The sequence below is a fragment of the Manis javanica genome, chromosome 12 (genome assembly GCF_040802235.1).
Source record: "Manis javanica isolate MJ-LG chromosome 12, MJ_LKY, whole genome shotgun sequence".
Taxonomy (NCBI): Eukaryota; Metazoa; Chordata; class Mammalia; order Pholidota; family Manidae; genus Manis; species Manis javanica.
The window spans coordinates 6,513,925-6,536,441 of NC_133167.1; the positions used below are offsets into that span (position 1 = coordinate 6,513,925).

Sequence of the window (22,517 nt, forward strand, 5' to 3'; positions counted from 1 at the left end):
TCTGGTTTAAATAATGTCCTGTTGTTAGTTCCTGGTATGGCTTCTACCAGCTTCTCTCAAAAATACTGGTGAGGGGACCTGAAGAAGCCATTTGCCCCCAACAGGAAGGAAGAAGCATTGTTGGGGGGCATCCCCCTGAGGCAGGGGGAGCTGTACTGAGAAAAGATCACCAGGCTTTGCCCACTGAAAACAGCTATGTGGAAGGTGCCAGGAGACAGGGACATTGCCCTGAAGTTGGCCATCCCTCCTCCCTGAGAGACCCAGGGCTCCACCAGCCACAGATAGGGCCACCATCCCTAACTCTGTCTCTTTCTATACATCACGGATTTGCATTTGGCTTCTTTCAGGAAGAATTACCACCACGGGGCCTTTCTTTCAGTTCTCAGAACAAGCAAAAGAGACAAGGGTCTGGGGGAATAATTTTTTGTTTTGATAATTAGAGAAATAAAGATTTTAAATGCTTTGGGAATCTTAAGAGATAAACCCTAGTAGAACTTAAAACATGATGTAAACCTACAACATAAGCAAAGCTAAAAGGAAAGGAAGCAAGGCCTTTGTAACAAAAGGAAAACAAACAATAAGAAAGCACAAAAAACAAATACCGTAAAATAAGGGAGCAGAATTAATAGCCAACATTGTCAGTTATAACATAAGCCTGAATTGCTTAGATCCTCCACTGAAAGAAGTTCTCCGGTTGACTGGAAAACTAAACCCACTGTATTATCAGAGAGTAGAATTCAAGTCAAGAAAAGTTACCACAGGAAACAGCTAGTCATTTTGTATAGTTAAAGATATCCTTTATATTGATAAGGTATCACTTTATTTTTAAATATTTTTAAATTAAATAAACAAGTCATTAACACATTTCATTGTTTAAAACAAATGCAAGACAATGCAGATGTGTGCTGGCCTTTTCTCGGCTCCTGGGTTCTTATTGGAGGACCAGCTCTGTCTGCTTTACCTCCTGTGATAAAGTGCAGTCATAAAGCACCATCTAATTCTGGAGTTTAGACATTTACAAAGACTCGGGCATACAAAATCCTTACAGAGCTTTTCAGTGTTTTCCCCATATTTTACATCAGTTTGATTTTGGTTTTAATTTTAGCTGCTTGCCTTTACTGGACTCTTAGAGTTGTCATAAGACTACTCCCTTTACACTGAAAATTCTTTAGATTTTATCATTAAAGGACATAGTTGAATAGCAAATACCAGTGGCTTGAATAAATTTAAGGATGAACACAAGGGACGCACAGGTGGGGGAGAGGCGTGCTCAAGGTCCTCAGGTAGCTTTCCAGGAAACAGTGCCTTTGAACTCGGCAAGTGGTCATGTGGAGCTTGGCTGGGAGGGCTGTGTGCACACATCTCTGCTCTGTGAAAAAATTGCCATTCCAAAAGGCAGTACAAATTTCCTATGACAGCAGCGGGAGAGGCCCTTTCCATACACCCTCCTAGCCCCATTACAAATAATTCTTGCTCTGATCTGTTGGATGAAAAATCTTATCTTATTTTAATCTGCCTGCCCTTGCTGACTTGTAAATTGAGCATCTTTTCATATGCTTATTGGCGGTTGCATGTCTTTGTCTAGAAATTGCCTGTTCTTATCCACTGCCCTTTTTTCTATTGGGTTCTTTATATTTGTTTTCTTGGATAAATAGAAGTTTTTTATATAGCCTAGGTATTAAGGTTTTTGTATATGTTTCAGATGTTTTCTCCCACAGGATAGTGCAGGGGAGGTGATGTAGCACAGTGGTTATGCACACGGGCACTGGAGCCCAACTGCCTCTGTTTGAACCCCAGTTTTGTGACTGCTTAGCTGTGTGACCTTGGACAAGTCACTCAACTTCTCTGTGCCTCTCTTTCTATAAATTTGGGGCAATCATAGTACCTGAATCACAGGGTTGTGAAGATTAAATGAGTTAACACAGATAAAGAGCTGTTGACGGTACCTGGTGACAGGCTGACTTTGATCAACTGCTTCTCAGTTTATTTCACAACATTTTTATTTATTTAAATCTAATCTTCTGGATGTTGTGTCTTATGATTAGGAAGGCCAGTCCCGAGAGGTACACTTTACATCATAAATTATTATGAATTGGCAGCCAGATAGAGCAGACTCTGTCGGAAACATGAACAGAAGTTGCCATACACACTATACATTTTCTATAGAAGTGGGACATAACACAGATATAAGGAACTGAAAAAAGTAATGAGGTTGGTTTAAAGTATTTTTTTACTGAACTTTGAACTCTAAAGCCGCCGCACTGCCCCTAAGTGGCCACTGGCCACAGAGAACACTTAACTATTGAACACTTAGCATGTGGCTAATCCTAATTGAGATGTGGTGTATGTGTAAAATGCACACCAAATTTTGAAGACTTAGAACAAAGAAAAAGTAAACGATTTTATTAATCATTTTAATATTACGTTTACATAATATTCTGGTTATATTGGATTCAATAAGTATATTAAAATTTCCCTGTTTCTTTTTAGCTTTTTAAATTTGATTATTAGAAAATTTTAAAATTATATATGAGACTCCCATTATATTTCTGTTGGACAGCACTGCTCTAAAAAGTTGCAATATTGTATTTTCCAGTGTCCATGAATGCTGCTGAAAGTGTTCATGTGGTAAGCCACAAGAAAAAGCTCAGTAAATATTTATTATAATTGTATAGGCCATAGTCTTTCACTACAATGCAGCAAAATAAGAACATAAATTTAAACAGTGTAAAAACATCAAATCAGAAATGTTTAAAGTGCTCCTAATCTTTGAGAAAGGAAAATAAATCTTATAATTACAGATTATTTGAAAGATGATAATGGGGAGGATGCTGTAGCTAAAAACATGGAATGCTGCCAAAAATAAAAATTTACAATCTTACATGCTTTAATTATTAAAGAATAAACACAAAATTAAACTAACTAGGATGTCAGCTTGAGACATTAGGCAGAAAACACACACACACAAAAAAACGCACTCATGGGGAAAGCAGATAGGGTAGAGACCTAAAAATACTTTGTAAAAGTTTTGATGACATGAATAGTTTTAGGATAATATAAGCTATGAAAAATTGACTCAAAAGTAAAAATACAAAAAACACCAAAATACAGCAGTAACCAAAAAGATCTACCAAAGATGTGTTGCACCCACATGACTTGAGTTGTACCAAATGGTCAAAGCACAGAAGAGTCCCATGCTGCTTAGAACATTCTAGAACACTGCTGTGCCGCAGAACTTTCTGCCCTATTGGAAACATTTTATGTCTGCATCCCTAAGAGTCCACTAAGCCACATACTACTGTACTGGTCAGGGGTCTCCAGTCTTTCCTTAAAGAGCCAGACAGTAAATATTTCAGGCTTTGCAGCCCAAAAGCCTCTTCCAAAACCACTCAGCTCTCATTGTAATTTCATAGCAACAAAGAGACAATATGTAAAGGAAGGGACATGACCTGTGTTTAGTTACAGTTAGAGGTGGCCAGTCCATATGCTATAGTTTGCTGATCCCTGGCCTAGAGCATGGACAAGGAGGAAATACACAAATTTTGGGAAGTAATATAATATTAGTAATCAAATCTGATCATTAGAACATACACACATTACAATCCACACCAATTATAGTTACAAGGTCTCAACACTCCCCTCTCAGTAATGAGAACTCAGACAGAAAGTCCCAAAGATGCAGAAGAAGTGAATGCCAGCACCGAGTAGAACTAATTAACGCTTTCAGAACACTCAACAGTTTTTCTTAAGTGCACATGGAACATTCACCAGGATAATACCACCACTTTACCAAATAAAAGAAGTTAAGTCCTACAGAGTATGTTCTCTGATCATAGACTAGGCCACAAGAGAATTAAACCGAAAATCAGTGACATAAAGATAATAAGGAAATCTCCAAAACACTTGGAAGTCAAGCAGCACATTGCTAACTAATCCCTGAGTCAAAAAGGAAGCCTCCAGGGGAGTTAGAAATAAAGTTTCTGTTCACAGATGATATGATCGTCTACATAGAACATCGCAAGGACACTATTTAAAAAAAAAAAAACTCACACGTAGTACTAATAATACATTGACTAAAAAAAAATCTTCCCATACCCAGTGCTGGTGTAGATGTGGAAAGCTAGAATTCTCACACAGTGCTGGCAGGACTGCCAAACGGTCCAGCCACTCTGCAGAAGAGCTGGCAGTTTCTCATAGAGTGAGATACCCACTGACGGAACAGCCCAGCAGCCCTAATCCCAGGTGTTTACCCGGAGCAGTGTCTCAGCAGCAGCACCTCTGACCTCAGAAGCTTGACCATTCTCTGTCCGGGGCTGTCCTGTGCATCGTAAAGCGTCCAGCTGCATCCCTGGCCGCTATGACTGGATGCCAGTGGTGCACCTCCACCCAGGTGTCCTCAGACCTAGCTGAATGTCCTTTGGGGGCCAGAACTGGTTCCTAGTTGAGAAGCTGCCCTAGAGAAATACAAATTTATTTGCACACAAAAGCCCGTACAGGAATGTTTATAGCAGCTCTATTCATAATTGCCAAAAACTGAAGGCAGCCCAAATGTCCTCTAACAGTCAGATGGATAAACAAACTGGAACACCCGTACAAGGCGTACTACTCAGTAATTTTTTTTTAAATGAACGAACTATTGATACAATTTAGATGAATCTCAAAGGCATTTTGCTGAGTGAAACAAATCAGAAAAAGTATATACCGTATGATTCCATTTATATGACAGTCTGAAGAAGTTCTGAATCTGTGGCCACCCGGTGTGAGGGGTGCAGGGAGGGTGTGGCGAGAACAGCGCAGCACAAGGGAGTTTGAGAGCCATGGAGCTGTGTGTCCTGGTTGTAGCGTCGCTTACAAGAACCTATCCATGTGTTAAAATTCATAGAACTGGACACCCCAAAAAAGTCCATTTTACCATACATTAATTAGAAAATTAAGACATTGTGACAAGGGATGAATGTCCTCATTTTGTTCAACCTGACAAAATAAGTAATGTCCACCCCTCCACCAAAAAGCAAACACATAAAACAAAAACCATACATCTGTTTCTCTGTGAATTAGGCAAAATTGATCATACCAGTCAGCCAGAGGAGGAAAATACCCTGATCTTCAGAGAGGTTGAAAAGGGAAGTAGTACATCTTTTTCCATGTAACTGCCACTCAGGATACTTGCTGAAATTTATCAGGAGTATCTCATCAGAATTTTAACCAAAATCGTACTTAGTGAAGAACCATTGGTGGCAATAAAGGAAGACAGCGATGCCTGCTAACACTGACGTCGCTCAGCAAGCCTTACCCACAGCAGCCACACAAGGACAGGAGTAGGAGACGGCCACGCGGACTGCAAGTCCAAACCACCCTTATCTGCTAGTTAAAATCTGGTGGTTAAAGGTCCTGAGAGTCAAAAATACTGGATCTGATAAGGCAGTGAGGGAGATGGCTGATCACAAGGTAAACAAGCAAAAACCAGGTGTTCTGTATATATCAACAAAACCCAAGTTTCAGTCAATTGGAAAGCTCTATTTGTAAAGAAAAGATGAGTACACCAGAGAAAAATGGGCAAGACAGCTCTCGTAGAAAAAGTGTAAATGGCCAGTGAATTAAATGAAAAAAGGAAAAAATCAGACTCACTGGTGATCAGAGGCACAACTTCAGGCAACAGTGAAGTACAGGCATTTCAAAGTGGCAGAGGCTTTAAATAGAAATATATTGAAAACCTAGTGTTTAACTGAGTACTTGAACACAGCTGATAGGAAGAGTATAGCAAAGTTTGTATGAAAACCCTTACAAGAATATGTTTGTACACTGTCTAGTGTTTCTATTTCTATTCTATCTCTAGAAATAAAATGTGCACAAATATTTATTAGGATGTTCATTCCAACCAAAGTTAGCAGAAGAATGGGGGCAAGTACCTTATATGCCCAATGATAGGGGAATTATTTAGTAAGACAGTATACAGCTCTGCAAAGACACAAACACTAAAAACATGTTTTCCAAGAATGAAATAGGTGAATATTCATGACATGTTAAGTTCTTAAAAAGCAGTATAAAATATTACATCTATCATAGAGTGGACATGGACAATAAAGATAACTTAATAAATTTTATATTTATGTCATTTCTAGCAGATCAGATAAAAAGATATTTAAATAAATTAGGGTGACCTAACAATAAATACAGGCACATGCATTAGTGAATAACATGGGCTTACAGGCTTTGCTGTGTTTTGCACTGAGTCTTTATAGTCTGGCTGCATATTTATTTTCAAGAGCTTCACCTAAGTTTCTGTTTTGCTATTATCTGGCAGTGGACACAACAGTGACAGCTTCAGATTTTATGTTTCAAATCAGTGACTTTTGCATTAGATCTTCTTTTCATTTATCACAGCAAGTCAGGCAACTTGTCCTGCCAGCTCCATCTGTTGTTGGAGCATCTCTTTTTCTTTAGCTACAAAAGCAGCAGGTCGCAATGAACTATTGTTTGCACAAGGAAAATACCCTTGTGAGGGCCTTTTCATAGGCCTAAGTCTTAGTCATTGAAGAAGCAAGATTTAAGAACAAAACTGGATGTTTTCCTTTGTTAAATCAAAATTAGGTAGCTGAAACTGGAAAGTGTTACCTTAGAAGTTGGGTAGGATTTTCGAAGTGTAGTTTTTGTTTAATTTGTTCTGAAGCTCTTGGTTCCAGCCTCCTGTTTGGAATGGTTTTGGGGTTCCTGTTTAAGAGCATAACAGTTTGAGAAACTAATTGGACATGTATTTAAATCACCAGGTTGGGAGGAGGCAGCTGTGAGGAAGGGCAGGGGCTTCTCTGGAAAGTGGGGGACAGAATTGTCCTGAAAGGAGAATAGAAGGCAAGGAGGAGGGACTCGGGCTGTGCAGGTGGGGCTGTCACCCCCACCCACCCAACATCAGACACTATTGATTCCTGCCGCACCTGACACAGGTGTCGTGAGAAATAAAGGAGAACATGGGGGTACCACCCTGGAGCTCGCCGCCCCTGGGGCTGTCACTCCTGTGGCCAGCCTAGGCTGGGTCCCCAGCCTGCCCCGGGAGCCTGTCTAGGCACAGGGGATGGAAAAACACAGAATTGCCGTGATCCCTGATCACGGTGAGCTGGGCGTGCAGACCTTGAAAAATGAGAGAGAGAAGGATAGCTTGAGCATCTCCAAGGGACAGGGACTCAAGCACCCTGTGGGGCAGCCTGCCCAGGAGGCCCTGGGGCAGCAGGAAGCCCCGGCATGCCCAGGCAGGCCTTCAGCTCTGTCCTGCTGGGAGCAAGGTGGACACCACAGGGCCATCGCCTGGTGTGCGCCTCCCCAGGGCATCTGTCAAGTTGTGGTGTTACAGTCTGAGTCTTGTCAGCCTTTGACATGAGGTTGGTTTTGTTGTTTTTCAACCTGTTTTCACAACTTATGTACTTTCACTTTTTTCCAAAAGAAAACTTTCCAAATTACTAAGGGTTTTTAATGTGATGTACCTCCACTGAAAAATTAAATTGTGATTGTTATTTTATTTACCTATCCTTATTCAGTCATATTTTTGGCCTAGGATAAACCTTAACAATTCAGCAAATGAGTCCCAAGTCAGGAGAGGGCCAGAATTTTTGCCCAGTGATTTAAGATGGATAATAGCCATCACGCAAAGTATCAGATGCCTCCTATACTGATTTAGAAAGCAAACATCTTTCACTATTTCAACAACATGACAATGTCAGCATTTATCGTTAGCATTTATAAATTCTTTATGCACCTGATATAAAGTTCATAAAGAGTACATGGATTTACAGTGAAAAATAGTCTACCCCTGACCCCCAGGGCCGGCATACATGGGTGTGCATGTGTGTGCATCACACAAATGGGAAACTACCATGTACATTGTTAGGCACTTTGCTTTTTTCTGCTTTACTTAGCAAAATATTTCAAAAATCTTTCCTTATCAGCCCAAATAGAGCACCCTGTTCTCCCCGCCCCCCACACCACCACCTTTTTGGTAGCTTTATGAGACTCCCTTCTATATGTTCCATAATTTATTTAATTATTTTTGGACACTATAAATAATCATTGATGGAAACTTGCAATTAGAAATACTGTGCTCAGGGTAGCATTATTTATAATAAAAAACTGAAAGCTCTACAGTGGAATGCTAGGGAATTGCTCAGCGGAATTGTTGGGTTAAAGGTTACGTGTGTTTTAAATTTTGAGACAATCCTGTCAAACCGTCTTGGCACTTCAGCTGTGCAGGAGGTGCGGTTCCCTATCACTCAAGGGTTTTAATCTGACCGGCGTACTAGATCATAAACCATCTCCTTGTGGTTCACTTGCACGTCTCTTGCTGTGAGTGAGGCTGAACATTTTTCAGGCATGAGGCCCTGAGTCAAAAGGACAAAGCTTAGTTTTGCTGCCCACAGGCAGTGTGACCTCGACACCCTCATCTGCCTAGTGGGACAGTGGGCAACCTCCAGCATTGCAGGGCCAAGGGAGGTGACACCTCAGAAGCACTTAGCGTTACTCCAGGCCCACGCTGGCTGTTGGGTAAATGGCAGCTGTTAATTGTCTTTATTTGTACCCTGGTGCCATTTATCTCCGATCATCCTGCAGAGACAAGGTGGAGAGTCCACCGTTTACCAGTTAGTGCCTACCTTGCGCTGTGTCTCGGGCATGTAATGGCTAAGAGAGAAACGTAGCCAAGGGTTTCCTGGACTTGGAGACAGATCCCAATCTGGCAAGGGGGCCGCGGGGAATAGTCAGCAGTTCTTGCAAAATGACATTCGTCTCCCTGGTGTGATTTTTGGAAGCAGCACATGCTGTTTCATACAGTGTCAGTAAGAGTCATCATCGGGCCTGTGTGTCTCCAGTGACTACGGCCGAGAACATCTTTCTCTGACTAGTCCTGGGCCTTGTTTACATTGATTTGGAATAGTGCCTTATTTTGCCTTGTCCCTGAGATGTGTGAATCCTGTGTCAGGGGGGACCTCCTGCCCTCCCTCCCATTCACCATTGGGTCAAACAGGCAATGAAGGTGGCACGGGCTGGCATCAGCCCGGAGGATGGAAAGGGACACGTCCCTGGAGCTGGGTGGGAACCACTGGTGCCTCAGCCAGCCCCAGCTGCCACCCAGCATGCCTCAGACGAAACCACAGACATTTATTTCTCACCATCTGCGGCTGGGATTCCGAAGTCCAGGTGCTGGCAGGGCTGGTTCCTGGCAGCCTCTCTCCTTGGTGTGCAAATAACGCCTTCCCACTATGCCCTCGCATGGCCTCTCCTGTGCGCAGGCACTCCCTGGGGTCTCTTCTTCTTCTAAGAAAGACACCAGTCCTAGCTGATTAGGGCCCCACCCTTATGACCACATTTAACCTAATCACCATAAAGGCCCCATCTCTAAATGCAGTCACACTGGGGGTTCCATAGTAGGTGGAGAAGTGCAGGCCACTTAAATCGATCTCTTTCGTTCCCTTCACACACTCAGATGGGAGCTCAGACCTGGCCTCCAGGAGAACAGTCCATTCTGGGAAGAGCCTGGGGTGCAGATGAGGTGAAGGGCCTCCTGGGGCCTCCCTCCCCTTGGAGGGAAAGGGGTGCTCTATCTCCCTGGCTCAGCTGATGACACACCGGATACCAGCAGCGGAGGGGGTGGCAGGGCAGCTTCAGGCCTCACAACAACACTGCAATGAAGGGAAAGTTATGGCATCGAGGGCAGCAGTGAGTCATTAACACCGAGGTGGGGGGATCAGAAAACAATCCAAATGCCCTGCATGGGGCTTCCATAAGGAATCCGGAATTATAAGAGGACAGGGTACGTGTTCAGCCTTGAGCTTTGCTGATGCTAGAAGAAGGGGACTGAGGCCATGGGCACAGCAGGGCAGGCTGGGTGGACAGATGAGTGAGCACAGGACTCACGAGCTGCCGCCCCCCAGGGCTGTGTTGGTCTGGCCCACAGGGAGGTCAGTGGAGGTGGACTTAAAATTGTAAATGGGAGCTGGTTGTTCCTCTTGCAGGCCTGGCGTGAACCCTTCTGGGCCTGGCCACAGCCCCTGCTCTGCCAGCTCCAGCAGGCGCCCTCACGCCTACTCTGCACATGTGTTTGTGCCCCTGGGAATAGGCTTTCTCATCAGACTTTGGGGTGCAGCTGCAATGTCACCTCCTGTTACAGGCCCTTCTTGACCCCCTGGCCATCTCGTGAAGCTCAGCCGTGTGAAGGCAATGTCCAGACGTCAGATGGATGGTAACCCCCGACCGGCTCCCCAGGCTGAGGGCTGTCCATGGGCACTGCTGTCCCTGTTTTGCCCCAGTGGAAACTGAGGCTTAGAGGGACGAACAGTTCTGCACAGCCACCTGGACTGGCTGCAGAGGGGACATCCAGAGCTGACCAGATCCTACCTGGCAGCAGGGGGCTTCACAGTAGCAGGGGTGGAAAAAACCAGGAAGCGGACTGTGATTACTGGCAGGTTTCAGAGGGAAGAGTCAGGCACTAAGAGCACCACTGGGAGACCAGGCTGTGACTCATAAAAGGCAGGTCGGTCTGAGTATTCCCAGAGGAGAGGGAGCCTGGGTGAGCCCAGCCCAGAGGACAGGGCACTGGGCAAGGAGGGGCCTTAATCCACCCGGCCTCCGAGCGGTTTCCTCAAGGAGAGATTCCCTGCAGTAAGTAATCGCACACACACACTCATTCATATGTGCACACCCGTACAGGCACACACTCACACGCCCCTGCCCATCCACTCCAGAGCATTTCTCATGGCCTGACCCGATGCGTTTGCAGTGTCGGCAGCTGAATGCTGGGCGCCCAGACCAGTGCTGGCTCAGGAAGCATTGTGGGGCCAAGTGAGCCAATGGATGAATGAATGACAGGCCTGGACCCCCAGCAGTGCTACGCTGCCGTGCAGGGGCTTGAGTGACTGAGAGTGAAAATAATATTGACAAGGAAAAGACAACCATATTGATGTGGCAAGTAATCTGACTTATAAAATAAAGACAAACACCCTGGAAAACTGAAATGCACAGATGACTAATCACCCATAAATGGAGAAAGAGGGGGTGCGTGTTCTGGTGAATGGGCTCAGCCTGTGTCAATTAGCAGTGACTCAGGCCCAGTGCCTGCTGCGTGTCAGCAGCTGGCGGGCCCGCCTGCCTCTGCCCAGCTGTGCCCCAGCCCTCTGTGCTCCTGAGAGCAGGACAAAGATGCCATCAGCCCAGGGGTTCTGGGGGACCAAGCCAGGGCAGCATTTCCACGTACAGCCCGGGTGTACCTAACAGGCACCACTCAGGCAGGCGTGGTAGTAGACGGGCTGGCTCCATGGCCCTGCCTGTCAGATGTCGGACATGGTGTTTTCTTCCTCTCTTGATACCTGCCACGCTCACCCGTATCAGTTCAGGGTTTCTGTTTAGTTATATTTGCTTAGAACTTGAGAGCAGTAATGGCTTGAAGTTTGCTTAAGAAACTTAAATTTAGCAGCAGGAAAGCAATTTGATGGCAGCATCAGTAACTAAGAAGCTTCTGGAAGCTTCCTGCCCATGGTAGCCTCAACCTGGCTGCACGGGGACTGGGGAGCCTGCAGCAGAACAAAGGGTGGGTCATCGTTCAGTGGGGGATCCACAGCCCTGCTGGGGTGAGGCTGTTTGCAGTTCCCTATTTGTGAATGACTTGGGGCTGATCACTGAGTGGCCTCTTCAGCACCCCGTCTCACTCACTGTCACTGTCCCACATCAGGTGCTGTCACCAGGGAGCCAGGGTAGGCCTGGTGACCCCTGTAGTTGGCACTGTGGCCATTTCCTGCCAGTCTCCTGGACAGGTGAAGGTGGGAGCTCCCTTCCCACGAACGCTCCCACCCATTCTGCACCAGGAGGCAAACCTGAGTCACCCTGAGCAGCTGTCAGGGCCGCAGCGTATGTTGGACTGCACGTGTCTTCCCCTCGTTCGGGATTGCGGACGTTAGCTGGTGCCCCATGCTCAGTCCAGTAGCCACGCGAGTGTCTCTTCTTGGGGGACCGGGTGGTGCTGTATCTTCCTTGCGGAACATGAGCTGCGGCCAGCGAGTGGGGAGCTCGCTTACTCCTCAAGCTCCTGCCCACCCAGGCCTTGGTATCAGCCTTTTTTTTCTTTGAAAACCTTTGCCCAGCCTCTCTGCGCATCTCTGAGAAGAGGGGTGGGCACCGTCCTGGAGGTGAGTCCTCGATGGTGACTGCCAGGTCTCTGCTGGCCCACTTTGCTCGGTGTCCCTGATGCAGGCCATGTTTGAGCTGGTCACATCCGAGGCCTCCTACTACAAAAGCCTGAGCCTGCTCGTGACCCACTTCATGGAAAACGAGCGGCTGAAGAAGCTCCTGCACCCGGCCGAGGCGCACATCCTCTTCTCCAATGTCCTGGACGTCATGGCCGTCAGCGAGCGGTGAGCTACCAGCTCAGGGCCCGTGGGCCTGGCTTCCAGAACTTTTTCCTCCCCCCGGGGCACTGCTGAAGCTGGTAGCAAGTGCTTATTACACTGGCTTCCCTTTTATATGCTTGGATTTTCTATAATAAGATATAAATAAATACACAAACCCCAAGGTCCTCCCCGCCACAGCAAGGTGGCCAGGACAGGTCTGCTACCTCAGGTCCCCTCCCAAGAGCACAGATGTGCTGTGTGTCCAGCACAGCCAGGTGGGTTTATGGCACGTGTCACGAGCAGGTACAGGGGGCCCGTGGCAGCTGTTCTTTACCCTGATGTTGTCAAGCCCAGACTCTGTGCCTGCAGGCCCTGAGGCCCTCTGAGCACCAAGGTGGGGCACGGTCCTGATTTATGCTTCCTCGTCTCCAACTGAACAGTGTTTGCAATAGTTTGTGGAAGGAGTTAGTGGGTCTGTGCTTCTGTGAAGAATGGGGTGAATTCAGTGGAGGAGGAATGGACATTATTAATTGATTATTGCAAGGGAAAAATGAACTCCAATCATATGGCTAAGATAAAAGATCCATTTACATTTTCACTCTAGGCCATAGAGTTTTGTAGCTAAAAGTACAAAACTCAGCTTTTGGATCAACTAGTCCAACCCTGAGTGTTCAGAGAGGAAACTGAGACTGGGCCACTCTCCACGCATGGAGTCGGTGTGGGGGTGCCGTGGGAGTGGCTGGCTCTCTGTGGCCTCCTCCACTCTGACACTCACCTTTCCATTTGCAGCCCCTCTCCTGGTGGCAGCCCCATGTGCTGGGTGGGGTGGGTGCCGGCTGACTGAGGCCAGAGCAACCTCAGAGACCCCTCGGCCTCTGTCACTTCACCCCACCAGGGTGGGGAGTCTTTTTGTTTCCGTATTATTTATATTGCATGATGGAAAATTCCAAACCTGCAACAGAGACACCAGTGTAAGGAGGCCACATGTCAGCATCTGGGTTTGCTCACGCCCCACCCCGTCCCAGGCTATTCTGAAGCAAAGCCCTGTAGTCATTTCATTTAATCAGCAAACACATCAGCACGCAGCTAAAAGATAAGGTCTCTCTCTCTCTCTCTCTCTTTAAATACACTGCTAATGCTATCATCCACCTAAAAAACTGAACAAATGATTCCTTGATGTGACCAAATGTGCCAGCAGCACGGGGAGGTAGGCTTGCGGAGCTGGGCCCGTGGGTGGAGGCAAGTCCTGAGTCTTCCTCGGGTCCCTTGACCCCAGCCACTGCCCTGCAGGTTTCTCCTGGAGCTGGAGCGCCGGATGGAGGAAAATGTCGTCATCTCAGACGTGTGCGACATCGTATACCATTATGCAGCCAACCACTTCTCAGTGTACATCACCTACGTCAGCAACCAGACCTACCAGGAGAGAACCTACAAGCAGCTGCTGTGAGTGCACCTGGGCGGGGGCATCGCGGGGCTGCAGCCCCACTCCTACCCCCAACACTGAGCTGTGGTCCTTAGGCCTGTTTCCCAGGACAGGATCCACAGAGCCCAACATGTCCCATGCGTTTCTGCGTCACTAGAGAAACACTGAGCCCAAGAGAGTCACTGCGGGGCCACTGCACCTGTGTCCAGCACGCCTGCAGGGCTCCACGAGGTTTAGGAAAGAGAGTGTGAGGCCAAGAGAGCTCGAGGCCCACGAGGTCAGGAAAGTGGCCTAAACAAGAGAGCAAGGCAGGGATTGGCGGAAGGGAGTCTTTTTCGTGGTTACCCCAGATGTTCATGAATTTAATAACAATAAACGTTGTTGGGGTTTCAGTTGGTGAGATAATGGTTCAGCTAACTTGCCTCTTTTGAGTTCACATCTCTGTGCCCCATTTCATCAGCAGTGTGACCAGTGACAGGTTCTTAGCTCTACTCAGGAGCAGCAAGGACTCTCCGAGCCGCAACACTTAACGTTACACTTCCCTGGGCCTGTCCTTCAACGCATGTAACTAAGTGTGGATGTTTTAAAACATGAAATTCAGGGTTTTGGGTGTTTTACATTTGGAGTTTGAAAATTGGAATTTGAGGGAATCCAGATGCCAGTTTTGAGGACAAACAGTGAGAAGCCAAGCATGCAGGGGGTAGAATGGGTGCACTGTGGTGCCGGGGTGCAGACCGTCCCTGCTGGAGGCAGAGCCCCGCCTGGCAGGGAGAGCACGGGGCAGGCTCCCCCTGCAGTTGTCCACAGCCTGTGCCCGCTCCTGTCACTGCGTGGGTTTGCCTCGCCACGGTTTCCTGCTGGATAAATCACCAAACTGTGCATCTTATTCACAGACTCAGCCACGCGAGTAATTCTTGCCCTCCCACACACAACTAAGTCTTCAGGGGCCAGGCATGTGAAGCCACTATTGTTATTGGACTTGTACATGAAATTTATTTTCCATAAGAAAAAGAATAGAAAAGAAACCAGCGTGTTTTCCGGGCCGTAGGCTGTCTGGTTCCTACGAGGTTGTGGTGGAGGAAGCTCCTCCGGCTGATGCCTCCTGCAACCAGAGACTCACTATCACATCTGTGTCCCCAGCCAGGAGAAGGCAGCCTTCCGGGAGCTGATCACGCAGCTGGAGCTCGACCCGAAGTGCAAGGGGCTACCCCTCTCCTCCTTCCTCATCCTGCCTTTCCAGAGAATCACGCGCCTCAAGCTGTTGGTCCAGGTACCTCTCTGCCACATCTCGCAGACCGGCTGCCACTGACCCTTTCCATTGGCCCTACTGGTCTCTGCTGGCTTTCTAGGAAGTCCATTGTTCCAAAAATCCTCATTAACTCCTTCTGTGTGCCAGGCAGGGGGACTCAGCCCCTGCTCCCAGGGGAGCCATATTCTGACTTAGGGAGAGTGACACCCCCCCCCCAGGAAGTGGTCGTGTGTGACAGTGAAGCGGGGTAATGTGATGGGGGTAATGGCTGTGCCACTGCCAGCGGGAGAGTCAGGAAAGACTCCTACAAGTGACCTTTAAGCTGACACTAGGTTGACAGGGAGGAGCCCTTCAGGTGACATAGAACTGCTCCTGCAAAGGCCCTGGGGCAGCAAGGCTCACAGACAGGAGCATCAGCAGTGAACTGGGGATGTGGGAGTGAGTGTGGAGGTGTGGGTAGAGACCAGGTGAGCCCTGAGGGGCTGGGTGAGATACTTGGTTCTTTCTTCGGTGTGCCAGGGAGTCATGTGGTCTAAGTGGTGTCTGAAGAGCACGCAGCGCTACCCCGCAGAGAGAGATGGGCAGGAATGGGAGAAGGGGCTAAGAAAGCCACTGGAGAAAGAGGTGGTTTGAACTGTGAGGGCTGGGGGAGCCTTGGAGGGGAATCCATGGATCAAGCCAGGCACTTGCTCCCCTGGATGAAAGGGAAGGAGAAGAATCCTTGGGCTTGAGCGATGGTGCTGGCCTGTCCCGGGTCAGGGGGATGGGTAAGGGGCAGTCAGGGTTTGGTGAACTAGCTGAGCTGGTGGTGACTTGGAACAGCTGAATACCCCCGTGTAGAGTGAAGAAGAGTCCTGGCATCAGGTGGCACTTACTGAAAGAGACCACCGAGGAAGGAGAGAAAGGGGTCCCAAAGCCCAGCCCAGGGGGACCCCGTGCCCAGGGGGAGCTGCAGCGTGGAGGAGGAAGTACCGGAGCCAGGGGCAGGGGAGGTGAGAGGGGAGGCTCAGGAGGGGGCCTGCAGGACGGTAGAGGCCCTGCGCCCACCACATGCCGCGCCCTGAGCAGGTGCCGCAGAGGGGGTGGGTCTGAGACCAGAGGCCCGGTCAGAGAAAGCCCCCCAGGGATGGCAGGAGGGAGCGCTCTGGGAAAGCCTGGGGCAAACCCATCACGGGACACCAGGGAGTGAAGGAGTTGGGGGGGAATTCTTTCTCTTATCTTGGAAAAACTGAAACGGGAGACAGTAACATATCCTAATCATGCAGAAAGAAAAAACTTAAGAAAGTTTAAAGGAAACATATGGATATATAAAAATCTTAATTTTTGTATGATGAAAACCAACAAAACTAAGATCAAGACCTATCTTAATATCATCATGAGGGCAACAAGGCAATGGGACTGGGGGCTGGGGAGGCGGGCAGCCGGCCATCTGGAGGGGGCGTGTGTACAGGGGGGTGCTGCCATCAAGGGACAACTTCAGCTGCTGCAAAGGCGCCTACAGGTGGAGAAAGATTTGGGAGTGGGGACAGTTAAGGACAGGGTTTGGGGGCCTCGTGTTGGTGAGGGACAGAGGAGTCATCTGAGGTGACTGCGGGTCTGTGGCGTGGCTGCTGGCAGGGGCAAGCAGGTGGCCGCACACAGGAGGCCGGGCAGGTGGGAGGGATGGAGGCCCGTCTGGAGCTCAGGAGGGAGGCCGGGGCGGTGTGTGCAGAGTGAGTACTCACCGTCCAGGGTGCTAGCGCGGCGAGTGCTCAGCAGGGGTACTCAGTCCCTGGAGACATCTGTGAGGCGGCCATCGCCTGGGCAGCTGGGGGACAGGCGGATGGGGCTCGGACACGCCCCAGCCTCCCCATCTGACAGGAGCAGGTCAGAAACTATGGGCACTGTGAGGACTCCTAGGCAGAAACAACACAAAGTTGAGGAGCAATGCAAAACTTGTAATTTATAGGCAAAGGCAATATGAGCATAATTTTCTGTTAATTCAGGAAAATTGAATAATTGGGGAAAAAATATACTTTTATCAATAAGGCCAAAGTTAACAAAGCCTCAGGGTCCTTGTAACTTAACCTCAAATAGCAACAACCAAGGAGGGCAGAGGAAGGCCCTGGGGCCTGCCACAAGCACTGCGCTCCCTTGGGATCCTCCACTCCCTGCCAGCATCGGCGCCTCCTTCGCTTTGATCTTCCGTGGAGCCGGTGAAGTCGTGGGCTCTAGTAGGCCTTGTGGGACACCGACTTGCCATTATCACCTTAGAGCCAGCCAAGGCTTTGGGTCAGGGTGCTCTGCCCAAGGCCTGCCCGAGGCTCTCCTGTCCCCTGTGGTCACCTGGTAGGGCTCTTTGATGTGTCTGTGCAGCACGTGAAACGCCAGTGCAGGACCCGTGCAGTAGGGAGGCTGCCACTGCAAGTGGGGACGGGACAAGGGCATAGGCCGTGCATGATGAAAATTAACGCAGGCTTTTCCTGTGCTAGAACATCCTGAAGAGAGTGGAAGAGAGGTCGGAGCACGAATGCACCGCCCTGGATGCCCACAAAGAACTGGAAATGGTGAGCTGCACTTCCTCTTTCTAACACACTGTTTTTCTTGTCTGGACTCAGCTCTGGTCCTACTCCCTCGTATGTCAGTGTGTCTTTGAAAATTGCAAATTCATTTTTTAATATCTGCTTTTGCAACAAAGAAAAGTCACTGGGGCCAAACCCAGGTCAGGCTGGTCTTCTCACCCCAGGCTGTTGATGTGTGGCCTTGGATTGGGCAGCAGCCAGACCCTCTTTACCCCTCCTGCCACCCACAGGTCTGGCCACTCACCGGCTGCCTGTGCCAGCGCTCTCATGTGACCCTGCCCTGTGCCCGCCTCTCCCCATCCCTGGAGGTACACCTGTCCTGTCTCTGCAGGAGGACGCTCGGGCGCTGCCATGTCCTGGGCTTTAACTGCCCAGCAGTGGGAAAACCATCTCCCTCCCGGTCCTTGGAGAGAAGCGGTTACCCCTGGAAGTTTCCAGCAGAGTAGAGGCTGTGCTGGAGGGGTCGGTCAGCGAATGTGTCCATTCTCACGTGTGTGGCTAACGCGGCTTCTCCTTCTGTCTTGGTGCTGGCTGACGTGTTTGGCTCCTGGTATTAGCTGGAGCTGCGAGCCAGTTCTTGGCAGCTGTGTCAGGGCCACCCTGTGGTGCTAGCGACCCTGTACTGGATGGGAGCCTGGTATTGGGACGTCCTTTCCACTGCTTCTTCCAGCGGCAGCAGCTTGGTGGAAGGACGAGCCTAGCAGGCATCTGCGAGGGGTTCTAAGCCCAGGGGAGCCCCAAGGGCTTTCCCGTGCAGTTGTTTCCCCCCTGGGCCTCTCCTCAGGTCCCTTACCCAGACTAGTCGACCCCCAAAATCCTTCTGGCAGTTACACCCTTTGAATGTAAACAGGAGGGGAAAACAGCACACCCCTCGCAGCTCAGCTCGGGTGTGTGTGGCCAGGGGACAGGGAGCTGGAGCCTCGAGCAGGCTGGTTAGGGAGGGGCCGTCTCTTGCCAATGGGTTTCAGCCCCGGGGCAAGTTCACTACGGATTCAGTGAGACTGAGGAAATGACAGCAGAACGTTCTTAGAGTGAAAGGGTTATTATACCCACCATTATTCCCACGGTGGCAGGTCAAGCACTAGAATCCCGTCTACTCAGAATCCTGTCCACTCAGTGCAAGTCTGCAGGCAGCAAGCCGACCTCTGCCTCTGGGCCTCTCTGCCCCCACGGCCATCTCAGTCTCTGCTCTCCTGCAGCCTTGCAGCCCTGCCTCTGCGCTGCCCAGAGCACTGGGTGGAGCTCTTTATACAGAGTCAATAAAACGTATTGCCTGCATGTGTGTAGTGAGCTAGCCAACCAGGGCCAGGTGAGAATCCTGGCCACGGGAACCTTCACTTTATCCACAGGCCAGGACCCGTGAGCTTGACAGCTTCTTTCAGGGCCCTCTGCCCACCCCTGGAACTCACATACCAGATTGGGTGGGAGCTCATTCCAGCCCCCACTGGGCAGCTGGTCACCCTGACCACAGAGGACAAGTCCAGTGACCGCCTCAGCTTGTGAGAGGCCCGTATGCCCCCGAGGGCTCTGCTTGCAGCCAGTTGGGGGCCAGAAGAGCATTTTCTGTCTCTTGAGTTTCTTTCCTGTTGTCTCTCTTTTTTTCCTTTTTGGCAAGTACACTCTTAATTCTCAGTTTGCCTTTTCTTAATGAAAGGTAGTATTTTTTTCCTAACTTGATAAAAGCAAATGGTGCTCAATACAAAAAAAAAAAAAAATTCAGAAAGTGCCCATAAGTAAAAAGAAGATAGTAAAGATCACATTACCACACAGCCCACTGCTGACATGCTGGCACCTGCCCTTCCAGACCTCTTTCCAAACAGATGCCTGTACACACAATTCTAATCTTTGCAAAAAGGATTGCAATGTCTAAGCTGGCTTTGCTCTCCATTTTAATGCATGTAGAATTATTGCAGTTGTTAATGGTTTCACACAGGTTATGTGGGTATATTAGGGCTAATCTATCCCAGCTGATGGACTTTTAGGTTAATGACAATTTTTCTCACTCTTAAACACTGCTGGGAACATCCATTACAACATCTTTGGCAAATGCTGAGAGCCTGCAGGGTGCCAAGCTCTGTCTAGTCACCTGAGACCCAGTGTGGAATGCTATTTCTTCAGAATGAGTCCCCAGAAATCCCAGGAAATGTGGTTTTATTCTGCTTCTTGGCACCTGTGTTGCCTCCCAGGGAGATGGGGGCACAGTGTGTGTGACAGGGTTTGTTTCCCCACACATCAGCCACCTGGAGCCTTGCCAACTGTCTTTTCCAGTCTGACAGATGAGAAGGACTTCTTACTGTTTTAATTTTCTTTTAGGTTCTGTGAGGGGTCAGGGACCACTTCACGTGTCCTTTGGGCTTGCTTCCTAGCAACGAAGAGGCACTGACTTCCCCCACCTGAACTGAGAGCCCTAACTAACACCCGACAGGCTTTCCTGCTGGCCTTTGCTTCAGAAGGTGCTAGAGAAAGGGGCAGTAGCCCAGCTGAGACCTGCCGGACAGTCTCAGCTGCAGGCTCAGTGTCTGATCACATGGGCCTGAGTGGCCTGAAGGAGAAGGCTGGGGACAGCTGGCTGCAGGTGTCTGATGAGTCCTTATTGTCCCAGGTGGTGAAAGCATGCAATGAGGGTGTCAGGAAAATGAGCCGCACAGAGCAGATGATCAGCATTCAGAAGAAGATGGAGTTTAAGATCAAGGTGAGCCTGTGCCTGCCCACATGTCCCTGACTCAGCCTGGTTGGCCTAGAGCATCTGTCGCTGGCCAGGCCCCAACGATAGACCACCCTTGGGGCTCAGTGCAGCACCACCCCCTGACACCGAGACCCTCCGTGACACCCCCTCTGAAGGCTGCTGCCCATCCCCCAGGCACCAGGCCATCATATTGGCCTAATGTCCTTCTGGGAGATGGTGTGCAGGGACTGCCCCCTCTCATTTACTGGCTGTGTGACCTTGAACAGGATGTGGCGGACCATCCCAGGGATTCTTCAACAGGGGGCTCTGAAAATCTAACAGAAGTCACTCACCTTCTCTGGCGGTGTCATGTACAGCGTCAGGCGTGCATGACCCCTGAGGGCTGGGGCTGGGTTTCAGGTGATGTGGGCGCATGAGCACACGGTGCACACTGAGGGTCTGAGGTCACGGTGGGTTTGGGAGCTGAACCGCAGTTAAGGATACAGACCTGGATTTCTGGCCCCCCACCTACTCTACCTGCTGGGCCAACCACCAGGGCCTGCCCTTAGCCACACAGTGGGGACCCACAGACCAGACCTCTCACATGGGAACAGACTATACACAGAGACACACTTAGACACAAGCGCATATACATGGAAACCCATGCAGATACGCGTACAACAGGCAAATACACATCTGCCCACACAGACACAAATCCACAGCCGCATCCCCACATGCACGCACATGGGTGCACATGGACACCCCCCACCCCCACCCTTCTTGCATCTGCCTGGGACTAGTCCGTCCCGATGCTTCTCACCACGTGACTCCCCTGAGGGCCCTGGAGAGCTGGGGAGGGGCGTGAGGGGCCCAATGGTTCTGACACCAGCCCCACCCTGCAGTCGGTGCCCATCATCTCGCACTCCCGCTGGCTGCTGAAGCAGGGTGAGCTGCAGCAGATGTCAGGCCCTAAGACATCCCGAACCCTGCGGACCAAGAAACTCTTCCGGGAAATTTACCTCTTCCTCTTCAATGACCTGCTGGTGATCTGCCGGCAGATTCCTGGGTCAGCAGCTCCGGTTGGGAGATGGTTTGTCTGTGGCCTGGGGTGGGCAGAGAGCTCAGGTTTCAGGTCAGGTTTAAAGGTCTGCTCTGTTCTTGTCCAGCCTTAGGCTTCTGGCCAAGTCAGCATAAGCCCCCCAAGCCTATTTCCCCTCCTGCCAAATGGGTGTTTACTCCTAAGGAGATGGAGAGCCCAGGGCCGCGCCTGACACGTAGTGAGGGCTCAGCGGAGCGGCGGCTGCAGGGTGACTTGTGCTGACCCCTTGTCACTGTCCACGGCATGGGAGCTAGTGGTTTGAGGCTGAGGGAGACAGGAATTCAGGCAGGGGGCTTCCAGAAGGACGTGAGAAGTGGCCAGGACGGTGGGACCAGCAGGACTATGGGGGGCTCCCCCAGGACCCTCAAGCCTCCTTGGGACTGACATGCCCTCCCTGCCACCTGTGGTCTCCAGAGACAAGTACCAGGTGTTTGACTCAGCCTCACGGGGCCTGCTCCGGGTAGAGGAGCTGGAGGACCAGGGCCAGACACTGGCTAACGTGTTCATCCTGCGGCTGCTTGAGAATGCAGATGACCGGGAGGCCACCTACATGCTGAAGGCGTCCTCCCAGTGAGTGCCTGGAGCTGCCCGCCCTGCCCTGATGCCCGCATTATGGAGCCTCCTTCCCAGGTGGAGCAAGGCTCAAGGCTCAGCACGTGTGCAGGGCCCATGCAGCCCACCCAGCTCCCATCCTTCCTACCCCCAGGCCCGAGGGGAGGGTTTCCGTCCACTGTTAGTGTCAGGTGTGGTGCCACTGGGGGTAGCTGCCCGATGCTGGGAGTGTGCACATGTGTTCCCTCTGGGCCTCTCTTTTCTGGTGGGATGTAGGACCTGTGGCTGGGCTGACCAGTGAGCTGTCACTGTGTGGCCTCAGGCCCATCTCATCACCTCTCCAAGCAGCCAGGTGACCAGCCCTGCAGCCCTCCCCGCTGTCCACCCTCCCCCACCCCAGCCCACAGGCCACCCCGCCCATCTCGGTCCAGTGTCCCTGGCCCAGGTGGGGATGACAACAGCCTTTCCAAATTCCACGTCTGGGAGACTCAGCTTCAGGGCCACCGGCCACCGTTGGCTCTTCTGTGGGTTGTCAGGGTGTCTCGGAGGGCTCAGCCTCCTTGACTGACTTTACAGCATGCTGGGAGATTCTGTAGGGCTCCCCGC

At 50.0% G+C, this 22,517-nt stretch overlaps 1 protein-coding gene across 6 annotated transcripts in view; it reads left to right on the top strand.

Moving 5' to 3' along the window:
- NGEF (neuronal guanine nucleotide exchange factor) overlaps nucleotides 1-22,517 on the top strand; it is an 88,986-nt gene that overhangs the window by 63,054 nt on the left and 3,415 nt on the right. For 5 of the 6 annotated variants that reach the window (XM_036997778.2, XM_036997777.2, XM_017640824.3 and 2 more), the window contains 7 exons: nucleotides 12,226-12,386; nucleotides 13,653-13,805; nucleotides 14,926-15,055; nucleotides 17,506-17,580; nucleotides 20,198-20,287; nucleotides 21,163-21,326; nucleotides 21,774-21,929. In XM_036997778.2, the coding sequence (XP_036853673.2) occupies nucleotides 12,226-12,386; nucleotides 13,653-13,805; nucleotides 14,926-15,055; nucleotides 17,506-17,580; nucleotides 20,198-20,287; nucleotides 21,163-21,326; nucleotides 21,774-21,929 (929 nt within the window). Of the gene's footprint in view, nucleotides 1-12,225; nucleotides 12,387-13,652; nucleotides 13,806-14,925; nucleotides 15,056-17,505; nucleotides 17,581-20,197; nucleotides 20,288-21,162; nucleotides 21,327-21,773; nucleotides 21,930-22,187; nucleotides 22,264-22,517 lie in introns of all 6 variants that reach the window. The other variant, XR_012123457.1, reaches the window with a different exon arrangement.